Source organism: Aphelocoma coerulescens, chromosome 1A, assembly GCF_041296385.1.
Source record: "Aphelocoma coerulescens isolate FSJ_1873_10779 chromosome 1A, UR_Acoe_1.0, whole genome shotgun sequence".
Taxonomy (NCBI): domain Eukaryota; kingdom Metazoa; phylum Chordata; class Aves; order Passeriformes; family Corvidae; genus Aphelocoma; species Aphelocoma coerulescens.
Genome location: NC_091014.1, coordinates 54,018,958 through 54,044,449, shown reverse-complemented (window position 1 = coordinate 54,044,449; position 25,492 = coordinate 54,018,958). Strand labels below are relative to the sequence as shown.

Below are 25,492 nucleotides of genomic sequence, written 5' to 3'. Positions count from 1 at the left end.
CCGCCTAAGGGCAGTACTGGCCACAGGAAAATCCTCCCCCAGGCAGATTTCCACCTCGACCTCAGCGCCGTTTTCCCCCAAACTCCGAGTGAAACAAACATACGCAGAGGTGTCGGAAACCAAAACCGTGCCTCTACTCAAGCCCGAACAAGGCACTTTGAGTCTAAAAAAACAAAAAAGGGCAAACAAAGAACCCAGACGCACCACGCCCTAGAACGTGAACGTTTCATACGACTGTGTTAGCAAAAGGAGGTGACATGCTACCCGAGATAAGGTTGACGATTTTCTCCTTTTCTCCTGCTGCTTTAGAAGTCCGCTTGCCCTTTTGAAACACAGATGCACCCCTGGAGCTGCTACCCCCACATGTCCCAAAATGGCAGTGCATTCCCCCTCTGTCCCAAGCCAGAACTCCTACCCCAAAGGCACTCGTTGCTCCTGGACCCTGCCAGATGACGGCTCTGCTGCCTCCACCACGCTGCAGGGATGGCAGTGTTGTCTTACACACAGGAAACGTCCCCCTTTCTCACAGAAAACAGGATTTACAATGCAAGAAGTCCAGTTTCATTCTGATCCAGCAAAATCACACTCAAAATCGAGGCAGGGCCAATGCGGGATAGAGGCAACCATAGAATACCCCATAGCCCTGGAACCACCTTCCTCTCCCCTCCCTCCTACTCTCTCATCCCTGAAGCTGGAAGACCCATGCAGCAGGGAAACAAAGGAACAGCTCTTCCTGCTCGGTTGGCAGAGAACAGGCTTGGAAAGAATTTGCAAAGTCACCAAGATTCATCATTTATTCCCAGCAGGTGTTTCTGAAAATAAGTTTCAAGGGTTTTACAGAGCCTGGAAGAAACAGGCCTAATATCAGGATGCGTAACTATAGGAGCAGCAATTTAGAAATAAATCAGTATTAAAATGTAGTATTTTACTGCCAGACAGGTCAGACAACCAAAGGAGGAGAAACCCAAACAAACCACACCACTGCAGACACCAAAGCAGCAGGTGCCACTTCAGAAGGAGTTGAGCCTGTTTGCATCAGGCACTGACTGTGCTGCTGTCAGGTGCTTTGTGCCCCTCTCCTTCAGGACTTAGGTTTGAAGATAGAAGAAAGCATGAAAACACAAAATCCAGGGTCCAGCTCTGTCGAAGTCAGTCCGCACCCAAAACCAACGGCATGGAAAGGCCCATCCCTCTCCTCCTCAAAGCCAGCCGCACAGGACGCCAGAGGCTCAGATCCAGGAACCAAGAGATCCTGAATCAGATTTCACATAACTCTTGCCTGTTCCAAGGCTGCAGCTGCAGAGATCAGCTCAGGTTTATTTTTAGGTGCTTCAGTCCTGTGCCTTTTTTTCCAGTAATTCTGATCAAACTTGTTCCTGGAATTCAGAAACGGGTTCAGCTGCAAGACCGTACTTCCTGTGTGTGTGATCCCCAGCAAAGATGCCAGGGCCATTAAAGGAAGAAATGACAGATGCTGGCATCACTTTATCATTTTCTACTTTATTACTTCAAATTAACAACCACGATAAAGCTCAAAAAAGTCCAATATTTACACAGGAAAAAAGTACAAAATCCCCCCCAAAGTTCTTCAGGTTTTTTTTTGTTTTTTTAAATTACAAAGTAATAAAAAGTTTTGCTCTTCAATTAAAAAAAAGAGAGAGACAGTAAGAGGGGTAAATAAATTAGGAAAAAAATAGGGAGGAAAAATAAAGTGTTAAATAGAAAGGGTAAAAACAAACAAAACAAAGACTAACCCCACCCTCCCCGCCCTGCCAACAACCCATCGGCTCCACACTACAGTGACAGTGTGTCTGCTACAGGCCATAGGTCGCAGTGGTGATCATTGTGTTTCAAAGCCCCAAGTGCCACAAAGCAGCTTGAGTATTCCTAAATTATATTTTAAAACAACTAAAGTGGGGGGGGGAAAGGGGGGGGAGACGGGTGGGAGAGGGCAGGAAGGGATTGTGCATGTATTGGTGGATCTTACTTGGGGTTGCATGAGGAAAGGAGAGAGCAAGAGCCATCGCTCTGAAAGAACTCCAAACTCCAGTTTCTGTGCGCCCCTCTCTTCTCCTCAAGTCCCACACTCTCTCCGCAGGAATTAAAACAAGTTTTAATTAAAAAATAAAAATAGAAAAACACGCACAGCCAGACGAAAAAAAGACCCCGCTGCAGGGATGAGAAGTATATTTCTCCCTGTATGTCAGCTCCAACAATCCCATCCTCCATGGGACCAGGTGCCTCTCCAAAGAGATCCCTCGGCGTGTGAGGACCGCTTGGATCAGGGAAGGCTGGCACTTCTCCCAACAGCCAAAAAAGAAACAGCAGAGAAGCCACCCAAGGAAAGGAAGCCCAAGTCAATGATTAGGCTGTTGCCACAATTCCCCTCACAGCTTAAAATTTGTTTAATGCTTGAGAAAATAAATTCTGTTATAATAATAAAAATCAGACTTCTACCATCAAGTGTGGCTGGAATCTGATTCCCTCCCGGCCCACAAGGCTCCTGAAAAGAACAAAACAAAAAAAAGACCAAACAAAAACCTCACTCACCCACCACCAACCCCTGCCCTCAGAGAAAAAGGAGAGCAAAGTTTAAACTTATATGGCTAGAAACCATATGATTTGAAAATAATATTAAAAAAAAAAAAAACATAACGCAGGAGAAGATATCTAAGAAGAAAAAAAAAAAAAAAAAAAAGAGAGAGAAATCAAAACCAGGAGCAGAGAGCCAGGAGAGGGAACTGAGGGTAGCCAGTGGGGGCAGCAGTAGGGGCTGGGGGGCAGCGAGGTGTTCCCGCACGGCTCCCGCGTCGACAGCTCCTCGGAGGCGCTCACGCCGGGGACAGGTGGCCCTCTGGAAACGGCTCACACCAGCGCGGGGGCACAGCTCGACTCCTCATCGTTGGCAAAAAGAAATTCTGTTGGGTTTTTTTTGTTTGGTTTTTTTTTTGTCTTTTATTTTTTTTTTAGGTTTTTGTTTGTTTTTTGGGTTTTTTGTTTTTTAAAAGAAAAATACAGTGAAGACACTAGAAAGAGAATTCAAAAGAGAGAAAAAGGCAAGAGATGTTAGGAGTAAAGGCTCTTCCCAGCACTTACAATGCCAGCTGGAGTGTAACAAATCAAATCAGCCCTTTCTTCTACACTCCTGCCTCCCCTCAGAGTTACCTTGCCCAGCTACTGTCGTTTCCTCTACAAGAGGCACTCAGTAGCTGTACAAAGTCTTGCACACTTGATTACCTGCTCAGCACCCTACTCCCCAACACTGTCACGCTGCCAGAAATGCATTCATGAGGAACTAATGAAACGGCTCCCCAGCCCAGCACCTTCTCCACCCTTCCTATCCTCCCAGAAGAAGGTAGCATGGAAGCTACCTTTACACCTAAGACAATCTGTCCCCTCAAGGTTTTGGCAGCCAACCTTACTCTTCCCTCTGAAGCCAAAAAAACCATCTCAAAATAAGGTGAAAGGAAAGGAAATATACCAATCCCCCACAACAACATAAAGTCTTAACCTAAGGCTTTTTTTCCCCAGCAATTCCCTCCTCAGGGTTCCCAGGCATGAGTACAGGCTCACCTAAGCAAACACTGGTCCAGTGGCAATTGCTCCTCACTTCCCAAGGTGATCAAATGGCACACTTGTCTACAAAAGAAAAGGAAGAGTTGCTAAAGACTGGAGAGGAAGAAAAAAGCAAAAAATACACCAGAACAGAGAGGCTGCATGCTTCTCTCAGGATACCCTCCCTCTCAAGAGTCTACTGCTTCACTTCTCCAAGCCACTGTGGTCTGGAAGACAACCAGATGAAGGCTTACTCCAAGCAAGCAGAGAGCTAAAATGGCAGTACTGAGCATGGCCTCCAGAAAATACACAACTGAAGAGCAAGGGTGTAACATGGTACCTCTGCCCTCACCACACCAGAAGCTTCCAGCTCATGTCAGCTCCAGCAGATCAGGCAAAAACCATTCTGGGGCCTGCAGACCTTCTGGGACATCCAGGCCAAGGCCAGGAGCATCGCAGCAGGAGCTCACCTGTGATGCTGAAATCCGTGACACTTCTTGCCGCCCTGTGAGGTCAGATGAGGAGACGTTGGCAGGAGCTCCTCGGTGTAACCTCATGCTGACCTTCCGCTCCCTGTCCACTCTTGAGATTGCTCTGGGGGACGTGTTGCCTATTGGGGCAGAGAAGTATTGAGACAAGAGTATCAGTCAACAGTTTTGGTTCCCAGCCAACAACAGGGGTGGCACCCTGCCCCAGCTCTCCCACCCCCCTCACCGGACTGCTGGATTCGGGAGGTGGGGGTGGAGGCCATGGGCTCGGTGACATTACGAAGACGGTTGGCAGTGGCTCCAGCAGGCGGGCCAGGGGGCAGCGCTCGTGTGGCCGACCCTCGGAGTTGCCCCATCCTCTCCTCCCGCTCGTGCTCTCGCCGCTCCCGATCCATATCCTCAGGGTTCCGGGCTGCTCCCTGAGGAGAGAAACCCCCACGCCACACACGGCTGTCAGGCAGGAGAGGCAGCAGCAGCCCCGGACAGAAAACACACAGTGCATCACGCCAAACAAGTGGAGCTCCATCCCCAAAACTCCCCCCACCAGCTTCCACTGCACCAAGAAAGGACCTCATTCTATTCCATAAAGAAACAAATGGAACTACAGCTGTTATTGCAATCCATGTCTGTGCCCCAGATCCAAATACAGTCCTCTCCTGAAAAATTATCTCTACCTACCTCTAGCTATAGATCTACTGACACATGTGCTCCATCAGACACACTCACTAATACAACAGTAGCTATACCCCCAGTTAGTTAAACACCAAGCAACTCTGCCTCTTTTTCACTCTACCTAGTCCCTTTGCTCAAGGTGCTCACCAGAACTAAGCACAAACAGCAGGCAGTTTCCAACTTTCCTCCCCCATCTCCATGATACAAACCAACCCTGGTCCAGCCCTTTTGCCAAACACACTCACAAATTTAAGCATGTTCCAGTCAAAGACGTAGTCGTAGGAGAAGCCTTGGCGGTGGAAGAGGTTGCGGAAGAGTTGCCGCAGGTACGAGTAGTCAGGTTTATCATCAAACCTCAGTGAACGGCAGAAGTTGAGGTATGTCGAGAACTCAGCTGGAGAGAGCAGAGAACAGCTGATGGCTGTTGTTGGCCCTCTAACCTCCCTGGTCCCACCATGGAGCCGCTGCAGCCTTTCAACAGTGGCTTGCTGGACCAGGACAGCACAAACACAGAGCTGTGTAACACAAACTGAGCCTGCTGGTTGCAGCGCTTTGGCCACCAAAAGGATCCCATCTCTCTTTTTACCAGAGGAAATGTTATGCATCTCTTTCTGTTGGCTTCTCCGACCTAGCAAGTCACAGTGCCTGCTGAAGGACAGTAGGAATGCAGGCCTAAAGATGAGCTCCGAACTGAAGTCCTGCTAGCTCAGTAGGCTGCTGTAAGCAGTGGCCAGAAGTAGACAAGAGGAGAAAGAGTGGGGCAGGCACATCTGACGTTTCCACCAACAGTAGCCTAGCACCTAATTTCAGCTCCAGGAACTTCCTGATCTGGATGCCGTTTCTAACTATTCAGTAATCCTCACAGGATCTCTCTTCCATGTCCCTGTCCCATCTCCTTCAACTCCTGCAAGCTTTAAGTATCCACAACATCTTTTGGGAAGGAGTTCCACAAGTCTACTACTGGCTGCGTGAAGAACCACATCCTTTTGTTCTGAAGCTGGTAAAAACCAGCTTTGTTTCTCTTCCAATACAAAAACTGGGGCCACCAAATAATCGGCTCCCATCCAAACTTCTATAGGCATAGCCAGAGCGTAGGTTTATATCATCTCTCTACCCACCTCTTTTTTATGTTCCAGCAAACTCGTTACTTGTGCAGAAATCAACTCACCTCTGGTCACCCTTTCAGCCCTTTCATGAGCCTTTTCTCAGTTATACCATGTCCTTTGCGAAACAGTGGGATGGACCAGAGCTACACAGCGCATGCAAGGTGCAAGTGGGCCATGGGTTTATGCACACTGGGCTGCTTTCCTAGTAATTCCTAATGTTCCCTTTCCTCAGCAGCCACCAAGCACAAAGTTGATGTTTTCACAGAACCACCTATTGTAATTGCAACAGCTCATTGGTGAGTGGCACTGGTAAGACAGAGCCTACTATTGTGCATATGACACAGGGACCAAGACTTCTCTCTGTTCTCACATACATACTCCATGTTTACCTACAAATAACTGCATCTGCCACTTTATTGCCTGGTTATTTCTGGGACTCCTCATTAACCAGTAAAAATTCAGCATCATCAGCATCCCTTCTCAGCTCAGTGCCGACTCCCTTTCCAAACTGCTCACAAGGTCCTAAAGATCCCCCCTCTCAGCACTCTCACGCCCTTACTAACATAAATTTTGACTGTCCACACAAACACATTTCCCACTTCTGAACCCAAACTGTACCACGACCGCTCTGTTATCCTTCTCATCCCTGGTGTCAGCAGCACATCCTGGTCTGCGGTACTGCACACTGCCCTTTAGGATTCAAGATTCCAGGGGGTTTCAGCAGGTGTACAAGCCAAGCAGCAGACAAGACAGCCATCAAGATGAGAGCACTTACAAGGGTACCCTTTGCAGAGCACCTCGATGGGCGTTGACATCTTTTTCTCGCTGATCCTCTCGTACTTTTGGCGCTTGGTGGCAGCCTTGAGGCCCTGCCAGGGCAGCGAGCCCAGGTTGAAATACATGAGCACATAACCCAGGCTCTCCAGGTCATCACGGCGACTTTGCTCTGTGAGAAGTTACAAAGGGGCAAGGAGTGAGCAGCAACCAAAACTGCTTCGGCAGTCCCATAGCTTTGGAGGTGAACACAGAACCGGTCAACCACCCCTCTCTCTTCTCTGGTAGATTTCTATAGATAGACAAACTTGTAGAAGACATTCCAGAGCAAATTCCTGTGATGATGGTCATACTACAAGAGTTAAGGTGCTCCTCTCCCCATACAGCCCAACCCACTTCATAACTAATGACTATGACTACCTCCTCACTTGGACAAGCCTTAATTCACACAAGAATTTCACATCTCAAGAACTGCTGCAGCAACCCTGCCTACTTTGCTCTTCCCAGTCCCAGAGGAAGGGCACCTACACTTCTCCACCCAGAATGATTCTTCAACCCAGGCATTAGTCATGACAGAGGTAGTCACAGAGAGACAAAGCTAACAGAGGTAAGTCCAACACAGCCCTTCCAAACACATCTTCTAATTAAACTGCTGATAGTCTTTAAGCAGGGCAGAAACAAGGAACTAGGGACCCCTTCTTGTAGTAAACAACTTTGTTGATAGTTTAGAGAAGCCTTACACGTAATGTGCAAAGATGTCTTTCCAGCTTGGTGACATTTTTCAAGCTGTGGAGGAAAGGGGCATACTTTGAAGAAAAAATTCCCCTCCAAAGGGGGAACAACTGTGTAATTGGCATCACTACCAACTCTACTCAGAGCAAGGGTTGCCCTTGAGATGCCATTGCTGGGACCCATCTTTAGATGCTTACTTATGAAACAAAAGAAATTGGTTCACAAAAAAACCCCAACATTTCACACTGACCTTGTTCTCTGGAATAGCCATGCCATTTTAAGTTTCAAGACAGCTCAAGAAGGATTTGATGCAGAATATCAACTGCAAATGTTGTCTGGTTAACTCCTCCCAACTCCTCCAACATGCTTGCACATTCATCTATAAATCTTGCCAAGATTTTCTTGTTCTTGTTTCCCTCCCAAATAAAATAAACACTTCGGAGAAAGTACTTTACATCAAGAAGAACAACAACTGACATAGCTAACAGGCAGGCAAAATATGGCTAAAGGGAGAGCACAGTGACAGAGGAAAGACTAAAGAGCTTCATCTATTAGATTAATTTACTGCAGCACATTTTGCTGGATCCAGTGCCACATCCTGGAAGATGCTGCAGATTATGTACTAGTTGTGGGCTGTCAGAACCAGATACATGCTACCACCTGCCCCATTCAAAGGCCAGTAGATCACTACAGCTCTCCCTTTTTCTGTTAGCTGAGCTGAATCATGACAAAAGAGTAGCTGTAGCAGGTCACAGATACACAAGCCCACATGTAACAACACAAGCTATGGGTCACAAGGCTGTTCCTTGCCCATGCCTCTCTCTCATAACCGCCTAGTTGTTTTGAGAACTGAGGGCTTGGCAAGTTAAAACTGCTGACGGGAAAAAAAAAAGTACTGTGGTTGCAGAAGAAAAGGAGGGTCTCATCACTCCATAACTGATAGGAGGGATCATTTGGGTCAAAGCATATGAAACACCATAAAAATGCCACATTCCAAGATGGTAGAGGAGAAAGGAGCCCTGCAGATTCCCAGTGTCTTACTTTGGGCATACAGAAATAACAGCATTTTTTGACCTCACTAACTTACTGTCTCAGGTTGCCCACTTTAAAGGGGCTAATACTTCCTAATCTTATCAGGCTGCTGCCGAAGATAATTACATGGCTGTCTGGAAGATACTTAGATCCTGTGATGGGAGCAGAGAAAAGAAACCCAGTTTTGCATTTGGCCTAAGGTTGGGATACTTGTACTCTCAGAAGGCTGCGATTACTCACCATGCATATCAAATAAACAAAACTAAACAATATTGGCTAATGACCTACATCCTACAGACAGGAGGGATGTGGAAATGGAGTCAGAACACACACCCAGGGCTTGAAAGCACAGGAGACAAGGATAACCTCAGTCCTGCAGTCTTGCCAGCCCTTAACTTATCCATGCTGTAGCTTTAACACCTCTAACTGTGGCTTCTTGTCTAGAGCGTGGTGGTTCTCCTCAGAGGAGTAGGGAAAGGCAGGGCAGGAACCAGAGAAACCTACTGAACAAGCAAATCAGCCTTTCAGGAATAAATCAGGATCTCGCCTCCAAAATCCTGCTTGAACTCCAGACTGCTTAGGGCAGGCTGAACAACACACCTCCACTTGTGTGAAGCACAGCACTTTTGAGCACAGCCACCAATCCCATCCAGAATGAGATACATTCTGTGAACATTTGCCTGGGCACAGCCCTAGCACTTCAAGGAAGGCCAGAATTAGAGACTTGAGATTAGGGAGCCTGAAGTCAGTAGGGGATGCTACGAGCCCTTACTGAAGGCAATGAGAGGGGTTAAAAACCGAACTGGGATGCTAACTAGTACCCATTACGTGCATGCAAACACACCTTAACTGTGTCTTAGCACAGCAATATGATCAAGGAAAAACAACTGGAAGCACAACACCTAATTATTAAAATGCCGAATGGTAAATGTTTGCGCCGCATTCCCGATGCTCAGCACCTCACGTACGTGTGGTCATCGTAGCCCACTTAAACAACTTCAGTGAGATTCAAACCCGTGATGAGCCTGAAGTACCAACACGATGGACCACAGTTGTGCAGCTACCTCAAAACATTGTAGCAGTCTGTCATCTGTAACCCTACCTACAAATCCTGAATTAAACCTTGGAGGAGGGTAAAGGACAACAGTTCCTACATCCCGTTTCTTTGTTTCATCTTCAGTTACTATTACACATCTCGCAATACTTAATTACTTTTTTGCAGGGCCCCATATACCAACATCCTCAGGATACTAGATAATATTAAACAGCGAAGAGTTAGAAATAAAAGTTTACCTCTACACACCGAGGAAACATTATTTAGTGTTACTACTTTCCACTTTTAGACACCTGACAATCAGTGACTAACTCTCACAGCGTCCTTGGGCTGCAGGGGAAAAAAAAAAAAATCTCAGCTTGGAGTTTGAAAAGAGGAAGAGAAATACAAGTGATGTGACTGCGTGCACTGAGCAAGTCAGTCCAGAAGCACAATTACAGTCATGACCTGTGATGCCACACCACACTTCCTCTCTCCATTTTGTCTCAGCTCTCCTACAATGGGGTTTTTTTTTGAAAGCCAATTTCATGAAAACTGTCTTCTTCATAAGACACTCATCCTTTCCTCCCTCCTTCCCAAAATCCCTTCCAACATAAAACACAAGGTTGCCTTCCCACACAACCCAGCCTGACCTCTCAAACCCAACCCACTCCGCAAGCAATCTCCTGCCAGTTCCCTCCCACCCCCAGCAAGGTTCCCAGTCAGCCCACATCTTCACTCCCTGCCCAAAGCAGGGTCCTCAGAAGCCAAGTCAGGGGTGAGTGGCGGGACAGGAAAAGACATGCTTGGGCAAAGACCGAAGACTGAGGACTGGTTGCCTTGGACACAAAGCTCATGACAAAACGTGTGTCTTTGCAGCCTAAACTGTCTCCTGGTCCCCCTGTCCCAAGAGTGCTTTCCTCCACTCTGATCCTACTACCCAAGTGATGCTGCTCCCATGCAGAACTCCCTAGAAATCAGCTGTCTTCCCTGGAGCCAGCCCAACCGCAAGCAGGCTTAACCGAGCAATGTTTTCCTGATTACATACTCAGATCTGATCTTGTACATGCTGGACTAGAGTTCCCCTTTCTCTCCCCACTGCTTGGCAACAGCCTTTAAAAACACACAAGAATCTGGAATGGGTGACAGAGGGCAGGATGAGCAGGAGGACTTATGATCTGCACAGCCTACACCAATGCCATCTAGGACATTCATTTGGGAAGGCATTGCCCTCCCACCCCCAGCCTCCTGTTACCCAGACAGACCCCATCGGGCTTCTTTTCTTCCAAGACTGTCTCCTGGGCACCCCGGGCATCTATTTCAGACATTACAGGCTACAGTGGCTGCAGGGGACTCTCATCCCTAGAGCATGTGAAAATTGACTGGAATGCGTGAACCAAAGCCTGCACAGTCCAATGACTCCCCCAACGGCAAGTCTCCAGCTGTGGAAACCCTCCCCAATCTTGCCTCCTACTTTTTTCCCCAGTCACTGGGAAAAGAATGCGTTTCCTCCAGACATTGGAATGCCCAACCCTTAGCTTGCAAATTCAAATAGAGGCATTTATTCATTTGCTATTCCTGTCACACAAATACGCCAGCACCTGGTTCCTTCCCTCTCCCTAGACCACATCAACGTAACATTAAGACAGAGAATTTAGTCTCTGAAAAGTCAAAAAAATCAGAGTGATGGTTCCCATGGCAATGCTGCTAACTCACAAATATCCCTGTCATATACCCTGTGGCAAGGTCTTGAAAAACAGGAACTCCAGCTGAAACCCAAACACCCTCACCCCCTTTCCTCCAGGCAAGCCATGTAACCTTTACGCCGTTCAGGGCAACTATCTGCAACGTGGAGATAATACACCCGAGACCTGTTGCGCAGAGTAACTCACACCCAGACTTTCCCAAAGCAAAGGGCATGGAGAGAGCGGCGGCTGCACTCAGACTGATGGCATATGCAATTTGCCCTTGGATTACTGTTTAGACATTGTTTGTTCATCCTGACACACAAGCCAAGCACCAGTAGTAAAGGGCTAAGTTGGGGTGGAATGAATAATGAAGTCGTTCAAAAGCCACAACCAGACGTTTAGCCTCTCGTGATCAGTTCAGGCAGAGCAGGCACACACAAAAGAATCGACAGACATAGCAGTGAGAATTATTTTGTGCATGTCTCCTTGTGGCAGTTACCATGGCTGTGGAAATCTTGACTGAGAATTCAATGGAGAGTCAGTTATATATATGCAGGTCAAGCCAAAATACAGAGGGCCAACTCGGAAAGCTCTATGAGAACTATTTTTATAACATAGAAGAGGTCAGGAGATTACAGCCCACTCTCAACACACAACATTCCCCATTTTGATATAAATAAAGCATTCTCCATCTAAAGTTATATAGTATTAATCAAGGAAGACAGTGGGAAACTGCTTTATTTTCTGCAGGCCAAGTATTGACTTCAGATATCTGAGAAATATCTGCAAGAGGGGAGAATGCAGGAAGAGTGAGGATGTGAAATCCTGTGAAAGCTGTTAGTTTAAAAGGTTTGAGTGCCTTGCTCTGATTTTCAAATTCCCAGGTTACCCACTTCAGAAGAAGGGCCTCCCAGAGATATAAACAATCTACAAGCACAGCAGATACTTCCCTGGCTCCAACAGGCAAGACAGCTTCAGTGTTTCTGCTCTTTAGAGTTGCCAGTCAATAGCAGAACCGAGTCAGCCTGCTCAGAATGGACCCTACAGTAACTAAGGAAGCCTCACACTGTGAACAAAGTTTAGCTACAATTTATCAGAGAAAGGAGGTCAAATGCTGGAAAGAAGTTTTTGGGCAGAGAAAACTGGAAGAGGTTTTCAACTACGTTCCTCACAGGCACCAGGGACTGACTCCCAGGACAAGAGTTTGGGTGACTTCAGGAGGTTTAAGTGCAGTGGGTACTAACCTGCACAAGGTTTTTACCAAGCCTGGGATGATGGCCATCGCCAGCGTAAGACCTGGCTGGACACTCAGCACTCTTTTCCAGCCTACTTTCATCCCTTCAGTACTAACCACACATATTAAGGGCAGAGCCCTACCTCCCTGAAGCTGCCTCAGTGGGTTGTGCAGTTCACAGACACATATGTATTTTGAAGGCCTGTGACAGCCAATCCTCAATCACAAAACAAGGGTGTCCAGGCAGCTGGAAGCCTCCCCTCATTCCAGCTTCTTGTACATTTCCAGCACATCCCCATCCTCAGTGGTGGGTAACACCATATTGCAGGGGGCCTCTATCTTCCAGCTCTGACAGCTACAGAACAATCACTAACGACAGCATTCAGGAGCCAGAAAGACAGGTTTCAACCACACATATTCCTAAAGGTTCAGTGTCTGTCAATGTCTCCTTTACACACCTAATCAGCCTGCAAAAATTGTGCAAAGGCAGATTTAGTAGGAGCAGAGTCGGGGAGGTCACAGCCTTGACACTCAACAGGGCCCCCTGCACTAAGCAGTGCACAAACACAGAGCAGGAGATGATTTCTGTCTTCGGGAGCTCAGAGTGCCACCACAGCAGCAGAAGTAACACAGGCGTAACATTTGAGTTATTTGCCCACCATCTCAAGGCAGGTCAGCAGCAGAGTCAGGCAGAGAACCCAAACCCCTCCTCCTGGGGACATACAACCTCCCCTGGAAAGCCCCCCAAGGGGCACCAGCAAGCAGGCTCACCAATTCCCAGGTGGGTGTTGATAGAGGCGTAACGGGCTGTGCCTGTCAGATTCTTGTTTTCCCGGTAAGGGATGTGCTGGTGGGTCCGGGCGTCTCGGTACTTCTTGGCCAAACCAAAATCAATGATGTATACTAGGTTGCCCTTTTTGCCAAGGCCCATAAGGAAGTTGTCTGGCTTTACATCCCGATGGATGAAGTTCTTGGAATGAATGTACTCAATACGGCTGATCTGGAGGAGGGATAGATAAAAAAATACGTAAGTATGAGCCAAGCAAGAAACGAACTTATTTTAACTGCATCTGTTAAAAATAGTACCCTGTCCAAGACACTGACCTGTCAGAGCAAGAAAAAGACACTTTGCAGAGAATATCAGAGATGACAGACAAGGAAAAGACACCCTCTGGACGCTGCAGGATCTGGAGATGGAATTTAACCCTGCACACCAGCCCAGTCCTCACTCTGGGAAGACCACCATTAACATCACAAGGAAGGATGGGAAGTTAGTCTATATGGACTAAAACTCTGAGCTTCAGCATTGACAGCTGTCAGCTTTTGAACTTAGCCAGACCAGGAAAGGACCAGGTCTGTGCCAAAGAGCTAGGGGTCTTAAAACCAGGGCATGAGCAGTGGAATTAAGACAGGCAACAGTAATTCATCATGCAGGCAAAAGTATCTATGTGTGCAACACTAACACAAGGCAAGCAGCAGGCAAAGGAAGGAGGGATGGAGATAAGGAAGAGCCACTCAGTGTCTAGGCTCCAGGCCCCCAACTTCATCAAGAAATAGAAAGCTGGCAGCCACTTGTGCTAAAAGAAGGCGGCCTGGGATACAGCAGTTCTCAAGCAGAGGGGATGGAAGGGGAGCGTATGGGTGGGGAAAAGGCATGGAAAAGGAGAGTAGGCACAAATGCTTCAGAGGAAATTTACCATCTGGTCTGCCAGGAGTAGAACTGTCTTGAGACTAAATTTGCGGGAACAGAAGTTGAAGAGATCTTCCAGGCTGGGCCCCAAGAGTTCCATCACCATCACATTGTAGTCCCCCTCTGCTCCACACCACTTAATGGAGGGGATACCCACTGGGAAAAGAAAAAGATTAAGCCCAGGGAACAGAGAGAATAGATGTTGTATCCCCCGCTGAGAAGATTGTGTGTAACACCAAATAATTTCTTTTCTAAAGCCCTCCAGAATAATTTTCTTTTCCAACCACTCCCCCGGCCCCATCCTTTCCTCCCCATCTCACCTCCTCCCTGCATCATCTTGTAGAACTTGCTTTCAATGTGGAGCTGGGGATGCTTGGTTTTGACACATTCCAGTTTGATGGCCACCTCTTCACCAGTTGCAATATTGGCTCCTGCATAGGAATGAGAATGAAATGAAGATTGCACAAGCTTCCACTGAAGTTGAACACTTTTAATAAGGCCTGTAAAGACGCCAAAACCTTAAGATTTGCCCTGAAATTTATTCTGTATGACAGAAATGAGATTCAGCCACTTCACTTTCGTACGGAGTTCCCAGCACTCCCATTTGCAAATGCAAGCCCAGAGAAAAGCACATGAATAGGAAACCAGGTCTGATCCTGAGGTCAGGCTAGAACAACAATCCTACACGTGAACAGCCTTGTTATCTCAAAAAGTGCCAGACTTTGGAAGGTCAATCCGTACGTATCGACAGTACCTAAACCGAGTGGAAGTTTTAGCTTCTTCTGATCACAAACCTTGCCCCTGAACCCAAGCACCTCCTCAGGCAGTGATAGAGTATCTCTTCCCCAGAAAAATTACTGGTTACTTCAGTTACATCATTTCAAAAAAGACAATTAGTTCAGGAGACATTACTAACATCTTGGCACTCTCTGTTTTCTCCACAGTGCTGACCTGCTCAATACAGACAATTTCTAAATCCCCAGCTTCTCCCTCTCCTGAGGGTTTTAATAATACCTTTATCTTTTGCCAACACAGAAACATTTGCTATATCCCAAATTAGAAGCATGAAGAAATAAGCAGAATCCAGTCCTGAATTAAGCTGCTCGGACACCTTTGTTGAAGGTATTGCCAGATACTTTGCAATGACACTAAACCACCACCCCACACACTTCTCTCTGAAGACAACTGAGCTGCCAGCTGCAAAAGCCAGCACTCTGGTCCCAAAGTGCACTGTCAAAGAAGGAACAGGCTGCTCTTTTTCTTGTACTAGCTGAAAGGATTCCAGATGTTTCACATCATCCTAAAATGGAAAGAAGGAATATCTGTACACGGGTCACAGGAATGACACTCAAGACTTGCTTCTCTCCTCCCCCGCCATGCCTGCTTCACACACACTGACAAGCCCTCCCTCGTATCTGAAGCTATTAGAAATTGCACTTAAACACAAATCAGAGAGCAGCTGATCACAAGCAGCTTATGAACACCATCATAAAATAAACTGCTCCAGAACATGCATGCCAAACATGAGCTGGAGTCAAAGGTGATGTTTTGCAGATATCCCATAGCTCGTTTTGGTAGGTCTGGCTAATTTGTGCCTCCTGAATTCTGTGATAAGACTTTAAGAGTCCTCAAGGACAAGCTGCAGATAAATCTCTTCATTTATCCTCTGTTCACACACCGCCTCCAGAGCCAGGGACCAAAGAGAGGAAGGAAATGTTCACACAACTGGATTGCTTTCTCCCCATGGATCCTAAAGAGATCCATCTCCAGCTGAAGAGTTCTGGCTTGTACACAAAGTTAGCCAAGAGCTGCCTGCTAGCAAAAACACATTGTCTAGATGCTGCAGTGCCAGGTTGAGACAGACAAGCTGCTAGGAATTTCCAAGAGAGCAACAAAAACGATCGGGGCCTAGAGGGATTGATTTACTAAGAAAGATTAAAAGAGCTAAATACGTAACATAGACAAGAGATACAACTAAGAAGGGTGGGGAGGAAGAATGGGACATGACAACAGTCTGCAAATATTTGAAGGCTGTAAACACTAAGGAGGGAGAGGAATTATTTAGGGTGCTCTGAGGGAGAGGAAGGAGAAGCAATGGGATTAATTTAATACAGATTTTAACGCAGGATCCAGGAGAAGGGAAAGGGATAAAGCCATCCTGAGAGGTGGAGACATTTGTCCAATGCTTACTTTTGAAAAGATGCTGGCATTTTCCACTTAAAAACTGGTGGCCAGAAAAATGAGTCTGTACCTTCCCTTTGCTCCACCACAGGACCCTTCTTAAAAGCATCAGGAGTCAAGGAGGGAAAGAACAAGAAAATGGACTTGTATCCATCCTAGTGTTCAACCACTGGCCCTCATTCAGCATGGAAACACCCAGGACATCCAAAAAAGATGAGAGCACTTCCTTCCCTTGTCTCTTTCCCCTGCCTTTGTGAAGACTTTCCTCCAAATCCTCTGAAGCAGCTCCCTTGTCTGCTCCCCAGGGAGAATTTTTCCCTCTCCTAATACATTTTCTGACACATGAGCAATGATGAGTCTCTCTGACTTTTTGCAGCATTAGCATTTCGAATGAACCCTATTCCCAGAACATGAACAGTGGAAACATGAATGAGTTCTCATCTCCACACTCCCCTGGCCGTTTAGAAACATGAAGATGCATCCATCTACAGACTGTCTGCAGGTAGGGAGTGTTATCTGTGGGCACATAAAGCTGGAAAAGGGAAGGCAGGTGTAGGCATCAAGAAGACTCAGATTCTGGAAAATGTGAATGTGCAACTCAAATGCTCACATGACCTTCAGCCCCACACTCTCTGTAGCCCAAATGCAGGTGTTAGTTAGAGAAAGAAGAAACAATCCCGTGGCCTAGAAGAGTACAAGTAGAGTCAGAGGATGGTTTGGGTTGGAAGGGACCTTAAAGATCACCTAGTTCCAACACCCCTGCCATGAGGGACACCTTTCACCAGACCGGGTTGCTCAGAGCCTCATCCAACCTGGCCTTGAACATTTCCAGGGATCGGGCATCCACAGCTACTCTGCGGCACCTGTTCCAGTGTCTCACCACCCTCACAGTAAAGAATTTCTTCTTAATATCTAATCTAAACCTTTTTCAGTCTCAATCCATTCCCCTTGTCCTGTCACTACGTGCCCTTGCAAAAATTCTCTCCCAGTCTTTCTTGTAGGCTCCCTTCAGGGAGGGAAGGCTGTAACTAGGTCACCCCAAAGCCTTCTCTTCTCCAAGGCTGAACAATCTCAATTCTCTCAGCCCTTCCTCATAAGAGAGATGCTCCATCCCTCTAACCACTTTTGTGGTCCTTCTCTGGACCAATCTGACCTATCCTTTGCTAAGGGGGTCACTGGCTGAACACCTTGGGCTTGCTACCTCTCCAAACCTCACCATGTCTACAAGTTGCTCCCTGTACCATTTCCTGGCTAGAGATCCACCCAGATCAAGCCCACCACTAGTGAGGAGGGAATTTATGGACAGGAGTCTTTCTGATCCTTTGTTCCATGCTTCAACCACCATCTTTTTTAAAGCTACAAGTACAAAAGCAACAGTTCTGTGCTCTCTTTACAGACTGGAAAGCACCGTGTTTCAGACAAATACAGCAGAATCTGCTAGCTTCAGCCACTTGAGAGACTGAATGTAGGATCGGGGAAAATTCCTAACATCCTCCCCCAGTCTCGCTCCGCTGTGGGGGCTGCACAAATTCAACTCATTCATCACAAGCTCTTTGAAACGGGGCCCCGGGGACAGAGGATGTCACCGGCTGAACAGGATCTTTTCAGAGTGGAATCCTGACTGCATGTCTGATACAATAAACACCACCCTCCCTGAGCATCGGGGGCAACAGGCAGAGGCCCCGCACTCCCCACCGCCTGCGCCCCTCTCCACAGCCTGCCGAGGGAAGAATGGAGGGCTGGGAACAGATGGATGAAGGCAGATAGGGCGAGAGAGAGTTAACAAGCCAGGAAACAAAGGGAAGGCACTCCCCTCCCAGCAAGGGAGGAGCCTGCCACCAGGAACTGTCCCCAGCCAGCTCAGGTCCCAGCATGCTTTGTCTGCCCAGCTCCTCTCCACCACCAGTGTGCATCCCGGCCAAACGATTCCAAACGATTCCTACACGTCCAGCAACCCTGCCCTGCCTCTTGGCCAGCACTTCTGACAAAGCACCTCCCCCTCCAGCAGCCCAAAGGTCTCCGCAATTCCTCTGCAAACTGGGTTTTGCTCTTCTGAATGAGCATTTTTAGAGGTAAATGGGCTAGCCAAGGCCCACGGGCAGCCTGATCTCATTTCCTATCCACTTAAACCAATGGGGGGAGAATATTCCACCTAGCACATCTATCCCTCAAAGTAGGGCACGGAAGGAAGGCATTGTGCTTCAAGCCCCAGCAAAGGATTAACACAGTCCATCCTTTGTGTCTGCCCATGTAGAAACCCAAGCTTCCTTCTGACAGACAAAAAACCTAAAACAAATCCCAAAGAGGACAGCACGCAGCTGGTTACAGAGCAGGTGAAGGTAGTAACATCCTGAGAGAGAGATGAGCCCCTGCTAAGCCTCAGAGACAGACAAGTCCTGCTCTGTGTCCACACCATTACCAAAGGAGAGAACTGTGAGGTAAACCTGGTGCAGGAGAGAAGTCCTCGTGAGTGAGTCCTTCTGTCTGCAGAGCAGGCCGTGAGAGTACAGCATGAGCACAAGCGTCCTCCAGACGCACCACCACAGACTACATGCCCAATCCCTCCAGGCTGGGGAGTCACCCAGGCTCCAAGAAGTCTCACTATCACTGCTTCAAAACATGCTGGCTCGCACCTCAGTGAACATCACAAGGGCTTTGATACTGCATTCAAGTAACTTGGTTGAATCCCACTCTGCTCACCACACCGGGGTACTGAGCTTCCTCTGTTTGGTGACAGGCAAGGCAGGCATGACCCCTCACCAGAAGCTATTTTCCATACCTGCTTTGCACAGGTGGATGACCTGTTACATGAGGAATACAGGATCAGGCCTTTCTGTTCAGCACCTCCTTTCTCTCCCCACATGTATCCCAGACGTTTTCCAAGATCCTGACAGTTTTTACTGTCCTAGAGAGGGTCTGGAAGGCTTCAAGCCCTAGCATAGGTGGAAAATGCTGTGTCCAAGCTACCACCCCTCAATCCCTAGCACCTGGGAATTAAAAGCACTGTCACCCAAGACACTAACTGGTTGGAGGGTCACAGAGGAGCGGCATACAGGAACAGGTTGCAGTAAAGGGAGCACACGGTGGAACTGGGATCCCAGATCCGTTATTTATCATCTTTGTTCATGTTCTGGATAAAGGTGGCAACAAAGTCTGTTACTGATGGCTCCCACAGGACACTTAATCAAGAGAGGCTGCCAACACCAATCAAGAGAGGATAATAAAGCAAGAGGGAACTGGAGATAAAAACCAGAGGTTGAAAACAGATGGTGATTTACAATCACAGGAGAAAGTAATCTGAACTAGAGGTACTCAACAAAAAGGATTTGGGGAGGGATGGGAAGATGTTGGAGATCCTGGAAGAGCTCTCCTACAGTACAGCTGACAGTGTGCTAAGGCCAATTCTGCAACCTGACAGTGTTGGTGATGGGGGAAGCCAAGGAGACCCAAAGCAACCTATGCAGAGGCAGCACATTACAGATCACTCGAGGGTAGCCCTCCACTGCCAGGCACTGGAAATGACACACCTCAAATGCAGTGTTGGCTCCAAGCTGCTCATCAGATGAACAAACGAGGCAAAATTGAAGGACCAGCAAAAGTGAGGAGTGGTGGATGTACTGGGAAGCAAAATACAACTCAATTGAACAAATTAACAGTCAAGGGGCATGTGACAACCATCTGCAAGTACCCAAAGGGTGCAGACACCAAGGCAGAGGGCAGCCCTCCTGCCGGCCTGCAGGACCACAGCTGAACAGCGAGTGGTGAGAACCAGAGACAGGTAACACCAGCCCTCATGGAGGGATGGAGCAGGCTGCTGGGTAGTCTTGCCACTCTGGCCCCACATGGTTTGAGCCAATAAAAACATGAGCAGGCAAAGCATTAGGGAACATATCTACACATCAGCACGCCGGCTTGGAAGAACTACCCAGGTGACCTGCTGTGGTAACAGGAAACCCAGCACCCCATGGGCTTTGTCCACTGAGCTTCCAGCTCAGGTCATTCCAGACATTAAGTCTAAATCCCATTACAGATCTAACAGATCTGAGTTCCAGGACTTCAACCAAGCCAGGTTCTCTGACCTGTTTTACACCTCCTAGTCTGAGAACTCTCTCTTACAGGTCCTGGACTACCTCTTCCAGTCTTCCCAAAATTGTATTCCTCCTATCCTTGGAGGAATAGCTATGTCCTCCCTTTCCACCACCCACTCTGTGAACAGAGTTTATACCCACACACACCCAAGCTCAAGAAAAGGAAGTGAGAATGCTGGATTAGGGCGTATGACAAATATGCCCCAAACAGTCCAAATCTAAATCGGTCTGATCAACTATCACTGTATCTCCAGTATGTGGTAAGGCAAAGCTGAGCTAATCCCACTTTCTCTGCCATGAGGCCAGCAGCAACTAGCACTATTCCTTAAGTTTTTTTCTCTTCTCCACCCCTTCCAACCTTACCTGGTGCCCACAAATACCAACAGGCAAGAAAAACAACCCCAAAACAATGATGCAATTGAGAAACCCAACCTTGAGACAGACTCTCACACTCACCTAGGTAAATGTCTCCAAACGAACCACTGCCAATCTTTCTGCCCAGCCGGTATTTGTTTCCCACTCGAAGCTCCATGGTTCAGTCGTGCTGAGAAAAGAAGCACAGAAAGAGCAGCGTCAGAGCAGAAACAGGAAGTGAATCATGTAAGACGACTGAAGAGTCCTCCCCACTTCACCCAGAGGCTGAGTAGTTTTAATTCTTGAAATACTTCACTTTCTACATGGCTTCTATCACCTCTCCTTATCTCCTGAACTTCCAGGGACAGCATGAGCAAGAAACACTGCAGGAAGAGAACACTCTCAAGCATGTTTTTTCCATGTTCCCACTATTAGAATGAAGCATGATTGGACCTCCTCTCCATCATTTTGCTCAGAGACTGGGGAGGGGTTCAGGAATCCCCTCCTAAGAAGGTTTCAGGGCATGATCACGCCACACTACTGTAAAGAGGTACTGCTCCTTGTACCCTAGTACTTGGCACCAGGACAGAAGCAGCCACGTGAGACACCAGAAGGGTCAGGCATAATAAACCCTGTCAGGAGTTTCTCTCTGGCCCAGCCCTACTGCAACACCTCAGTGGTGGTGAAGCACAGCACCCAAAGGGTGCGAGAGACAGACAGACTGCCAGGAGCAAGCGGCTCCATCACTCCTAGGCAGAGGCCAGCACAGGGGACAAGCAGGAGACATCTCGCTGAACTGAACCCTGCGAGGCACACACTGACTAGGAACACCACTTGCTTATCTCCACACGCTTCTGCTGATGGGATCTCCACCTCCTTTGGTCTACCTGAGCCTCTCTATCTCTCTTGCCTACCTAGGTGTGCCAGCTGTTTGTTTTTAGCAGCTCAGGCCTTTCCTCATCCCTTCACTTGAAATGATTAGCTAACCCTTTGACCTGATACACCCCACCAACATGCCCAGGCTCAGCTTCCTCACCTTCCACAGAAAACCAACTAGGTGGAAGGACCACAGCGACAGAGTTTGTTCTCTCTGCCCACCTCAACTTCTGCTGCAAACACAGCTCCAGCAGTTCCCCTCTTCATAGTCTCCTTTTTCCCTTGCCTCTTCTACGGCCACCAACTTATTCTAGGAACCACATCTCTTCCTGAGACAGTCAATGTGTCTCCTTTTAGAAGGATTTGCCACAGTCCTAATTTATGCAATGCCACATTATTAGCGTACAAAATGCAGACACAGAGCCTGTTGGGGACAGGAAAGGTGAGGAATGATTCATGTTTTCACAAGTGGGTGCGAGGAACTTTCCCTCGCTGGAGCTTGGTGGGAAGGAAGCATCACTGAAGGAAAGAAGGGAGGAACGGCCTTGTGAGACAGAAGTACAAAAAAATAATCCCAGCTACAGGATTCTGGGCATACTATAAACCCAGAGCTGCTTCTCCTGCCCCAGGAGATGGGATTACAGAAAGAAGAAAGGACGGGCTGCGGAGATGTACAGGGAAATAATCCTATCAAGGCATTCAGGGGACATTGTGAACCCTGAAAGCAGAGCTCCAGTTACCAGAAACCACACACAAAACACTCAGAGGTGGAGTCCCCTCACCTAGTATTTGCTTATGCATGTGGGTTTCTGTGCATCTAAAGCCTACAAAACCCTGTGGCTATTTCTGACTTTCTTACTACAAGGAATGTAGGCACAGCCTTGGGAACTGCACCAGGAGGCAGGCCTACCTGGGTGAGGGCACACCAAACAGACGTGATTTTTATCCGCTGCCTGCTGTTCTATAGAACCACATTAACATACATCTGACTTGCTTACACTCCTACTCCAATAAACGATCAAAGGTCTGTGTCCCCGGGAACCCGTCACACCGCTGTCAGGAAGACAGCTCTCGATCATCCTTCCTTCATTGTTTACCCAGGCCTGTGAACCCCAAACACTTCCACTTGAGTCCAACTCCCAGCTGGAGTAAGCACAGCCCAGCACACAGCAGAGACCGGGCAAGAGGTCCTGGCGGGGTCTCCTCTGCACAGGGACACAGCAGGTACTGCTCTGCAACACCAGTCCCAAACCTAAATTTGGTCCCACCCTTCTGGGACAGGCAGGAGCCAGGTTAAGAAGGGTTTCTCACACAACAAGGCAGCAGCCCTTGTAGCTGATTAAGCAACAGGCTCCAAAGGGGAATCTAAAAAATGCTCCGGGGCGCGGGGGTGGAAGCAGGATAATGGAGTAAAAAAATCATGGTCTCGCACAGCTGTCATTTTGCCTTATCTCCCCCCCAACACACACACACACACACACACACACACAAGTGTGCATAGAAAACCTGGGCAGAGGACAGCCAGAGAGCAACAGCCTGGATTCCTGGTAAGAGGGCAGGGCACACATCTCACCCCCTCAACAACTGCTCCACGAGTTCAAACACCTATCCCATTTGCTTCTACTTCACACACGTACCCCCACCACCAACTATAGCTTCCGCCCTTATCATCTGATCTTCAGGTCTACTGTTACAAGAAGAAAGAAAATTGTACACATAAAATATATATTCTTATATGCGAAATTTATATCGTCCCTCTATGTATTATTTATACATGTAAAATTTAAAAAGCCATCCCTCCTTCCCACCCCACCCCCCCACAACAGGCTTAACCCCCCCCAGCCCTGCCACCCTTCCTGCACTCTACAGCCAAGGCAGCATTCCCAGGGGCTGCAGGGCAATCATTTAGTTAAACCATTTAGTTTTCCATAAGGGATTAACACACATACAACCTCAGAGTGAGAGGGTGCTCTGCATGAGCGTTTGCGTACGTGAATATCCAATACTACACAGCCTCAGAAAAAATAATAATACTATCCAGCCGCCAGCTCTGCTTCCCCACACACACCATTTTGCATCAGCCCCTTTTATATAATATAAAATACTCACGTAAAGGCACAAAGGCCATTATATAAACACACGATAAGAGTTGATATCACACTGCTGTGCCAGCAACGATGGCGACCAAAGATGCAGGGACCATCCGGGGGGGGAAGGGGGGGGGTACCAAGAGGGGGCTGGGGGAAAGGAGGGCCACCTCTGTCCCACCCGAGGGGGTCGGGAATAGGAAGATGCCCTGTCTAGCAAAAGCCATACAAAACCAAACCCACGGCTCCATAATGGAGGCTGCCGATCCCAGCACCGCTCCGGCTTTCAGTGGAAGTGTGGGGAGTGGGGGCTGCTTTACCCATAGACCATTAAGGCTTTACACGGCTTGCTTTCTTTTTTTGTTGTTGGTTTTTTGTTGTTTTTTTTTTTTTTTTGCGGGAGGGGGGCGTTTGAACGGAAAAAAGGAAGAGGCTGGGCAAACGGTAATTTGAACTGGCTTAAAAATGTGAAGAAAAAAAAAAATCCATTTTGATTGAAATGCAAAACACCAAACCCCTCCAGACCCTTAGACACTTACAGAAAGGAGACCAGCAAATAAGATGGGGGTAGAAAAGAAACCCCAAGCAGAGAGTATTTGAACTGCATTTGAGGAAGAAATAGCCGCAACAGGAAAACAGGGAAGGGGGGGACGCAAAAAAATATAATAATAAATATGTCCCTTACACCCCCACCCCCTACAGGCAAACACTACACGAAGACAGCCGTACCCGGGCTGTTATTTTTCCGGGTAGGTAACAAAAAGCTGCCACCCCCGGGATCGGCGCTGAACTTCTCCTCGTCCCCCCACTCGCTGCCGGCCGCGGCCATCGACCCCCGCCCCTACCGCCCCCCACAACAGGAAACACCGACACCCACAGCCCCCCCAAAGGCAGACACCCCTTCTCCCCCGAAACAGGCGATAAGGGGGGCCGGGGAGGGAGACCAAGAGCATCAGTGAACGGAAGGGGTGGGGGGGCTAAATCCTCCGGGGGGCGGCCCCCGCCGGGACCCCCGCAGACCCCCGCCGAGAGCACTCGGCACCCCCCTTCCCGCTCGGCCCCGCCGGCAGCCAGGCAAGGCCCAGGCAGGCGGAGAAAGGGGAGAAGGGGGAGCCGCCCGCCTCCCCCCCCCCCCCCAAAATCTGCCGGTGGCGGAGGGTGCGACCCCCTCCCCGCGCCCCCACAAAGGGGCTTTTGTCCCCCGCGCCCCCCCGGCCCGGCGCATCGCGCCCTGCCCTCCCCTCCCCCGCCCCCTCCCCCTCCCTCCGCGCACACAAAGAGCCGGAGGGGCCGCCTTTCCCCCGGGGTTTGCGCCCCAAGATGCGGGCGGGCGCCCCCCATACCCACCCTGACGGGAAGGGGACCGTGTGGGGATGCTGCTCCGCCGGCTGTCAGGGGGCCAGGCGGCCGCGGCGGAGAGGATGACGGAGGATTGGGGAGGGCTGGTGGCGGCCGTGCCCGGCGCGTCCCTCCTTCGCTCGGCTCGGCGCGGCGCGGCGCTGCCTGCCGCCTCCCGCCCGCTCGCCGTCCCCTCCAGCCGGCGTGTGCTCGGCACAGCCCGGCGCTCACCCAGTTTCCATTGAGCCCCGGAGCCAAACCCACTGATGTCACCCAGCGCAGCCCCGGCCCTCCTCCTCCTCCGCCTCCTCCTCCGCCCGCCGTTAAAGGCGCAACCGCCGCCGCTCCCGACGCCTTCCCAGCCGCCGGCGTTCAACTCCGGCGAGCGGGGCACGCACACACGGGCTCGGTTTGGGGGGCCGCGACCCCGCTGAAGGTTTCTCCTCAGAGTGGGGCAACAGCCCACCCATGGCAGTCCACAGTCCCCACAGCAGGGTGGCCCCGCATGGGGATGATCAAACGCGGGTGCTGGGTCCCATCGCCTTGGCGGTGGATGTCAAGCGG

The 25,492-nt window shown here is 48.9% G+C and overlaps 1 protein-coding gene across 4 annotated transcripts; it reads right to left on the bottom strand.

Annotated features, from left to right (window-relative positions):
• Positions 1-785: 785 nt before the first annotated feature.
• CSNK1E (casein kinase 1 epsilon) lies at positions 786-25,176 on the bottom strand. 4 transcript variants are annotated; one of them, XM_069002801.1, is made up of 11 exons: positions 24,938-25,176; positions 20,730-20,817; positions 14,325-14,435; positions 14,012-14,160; positions 13,086-13,314; positions 6,597-6,767; positions 4,961-5,109; positions 4,270-4,462; positions 4,026-4,165; positions 3,574-3,639; positions 786-1,376 (listed from the first exon to the last, which is right to left on the bottom strand). In XM_069002801.1, exons 2-10 carry the CDS (start codon positions 20,803-20,805, stop codon positions 3,607-3,609), a joined length of 1,251 nt encoding a protein of 416 aa, XP_068858902.1. In that variant the 5' UTR covers positions 20,806-20,817; positions 24,938-25,176; the 3' UTR covers positions 786-1,376; positions 3,574-3,606. The 4 variants fall into 4 exon arrangements, with proteins under 4 accessions (XP_068858902.1, XP_068858899.1, XP_068858900.1 ...); XM_069002798.1 differs by lacking the exon at positions 786-1,376 and adding an exon at positions 1,481-3,026; XM_069002799.1 differs by lacking the exon at positions 786-1,376 and adding an exon at positions 1,481-2,918.
• Between the last annotated feature and the right edge of the window lie 316 nt (positions 25,177-25,492).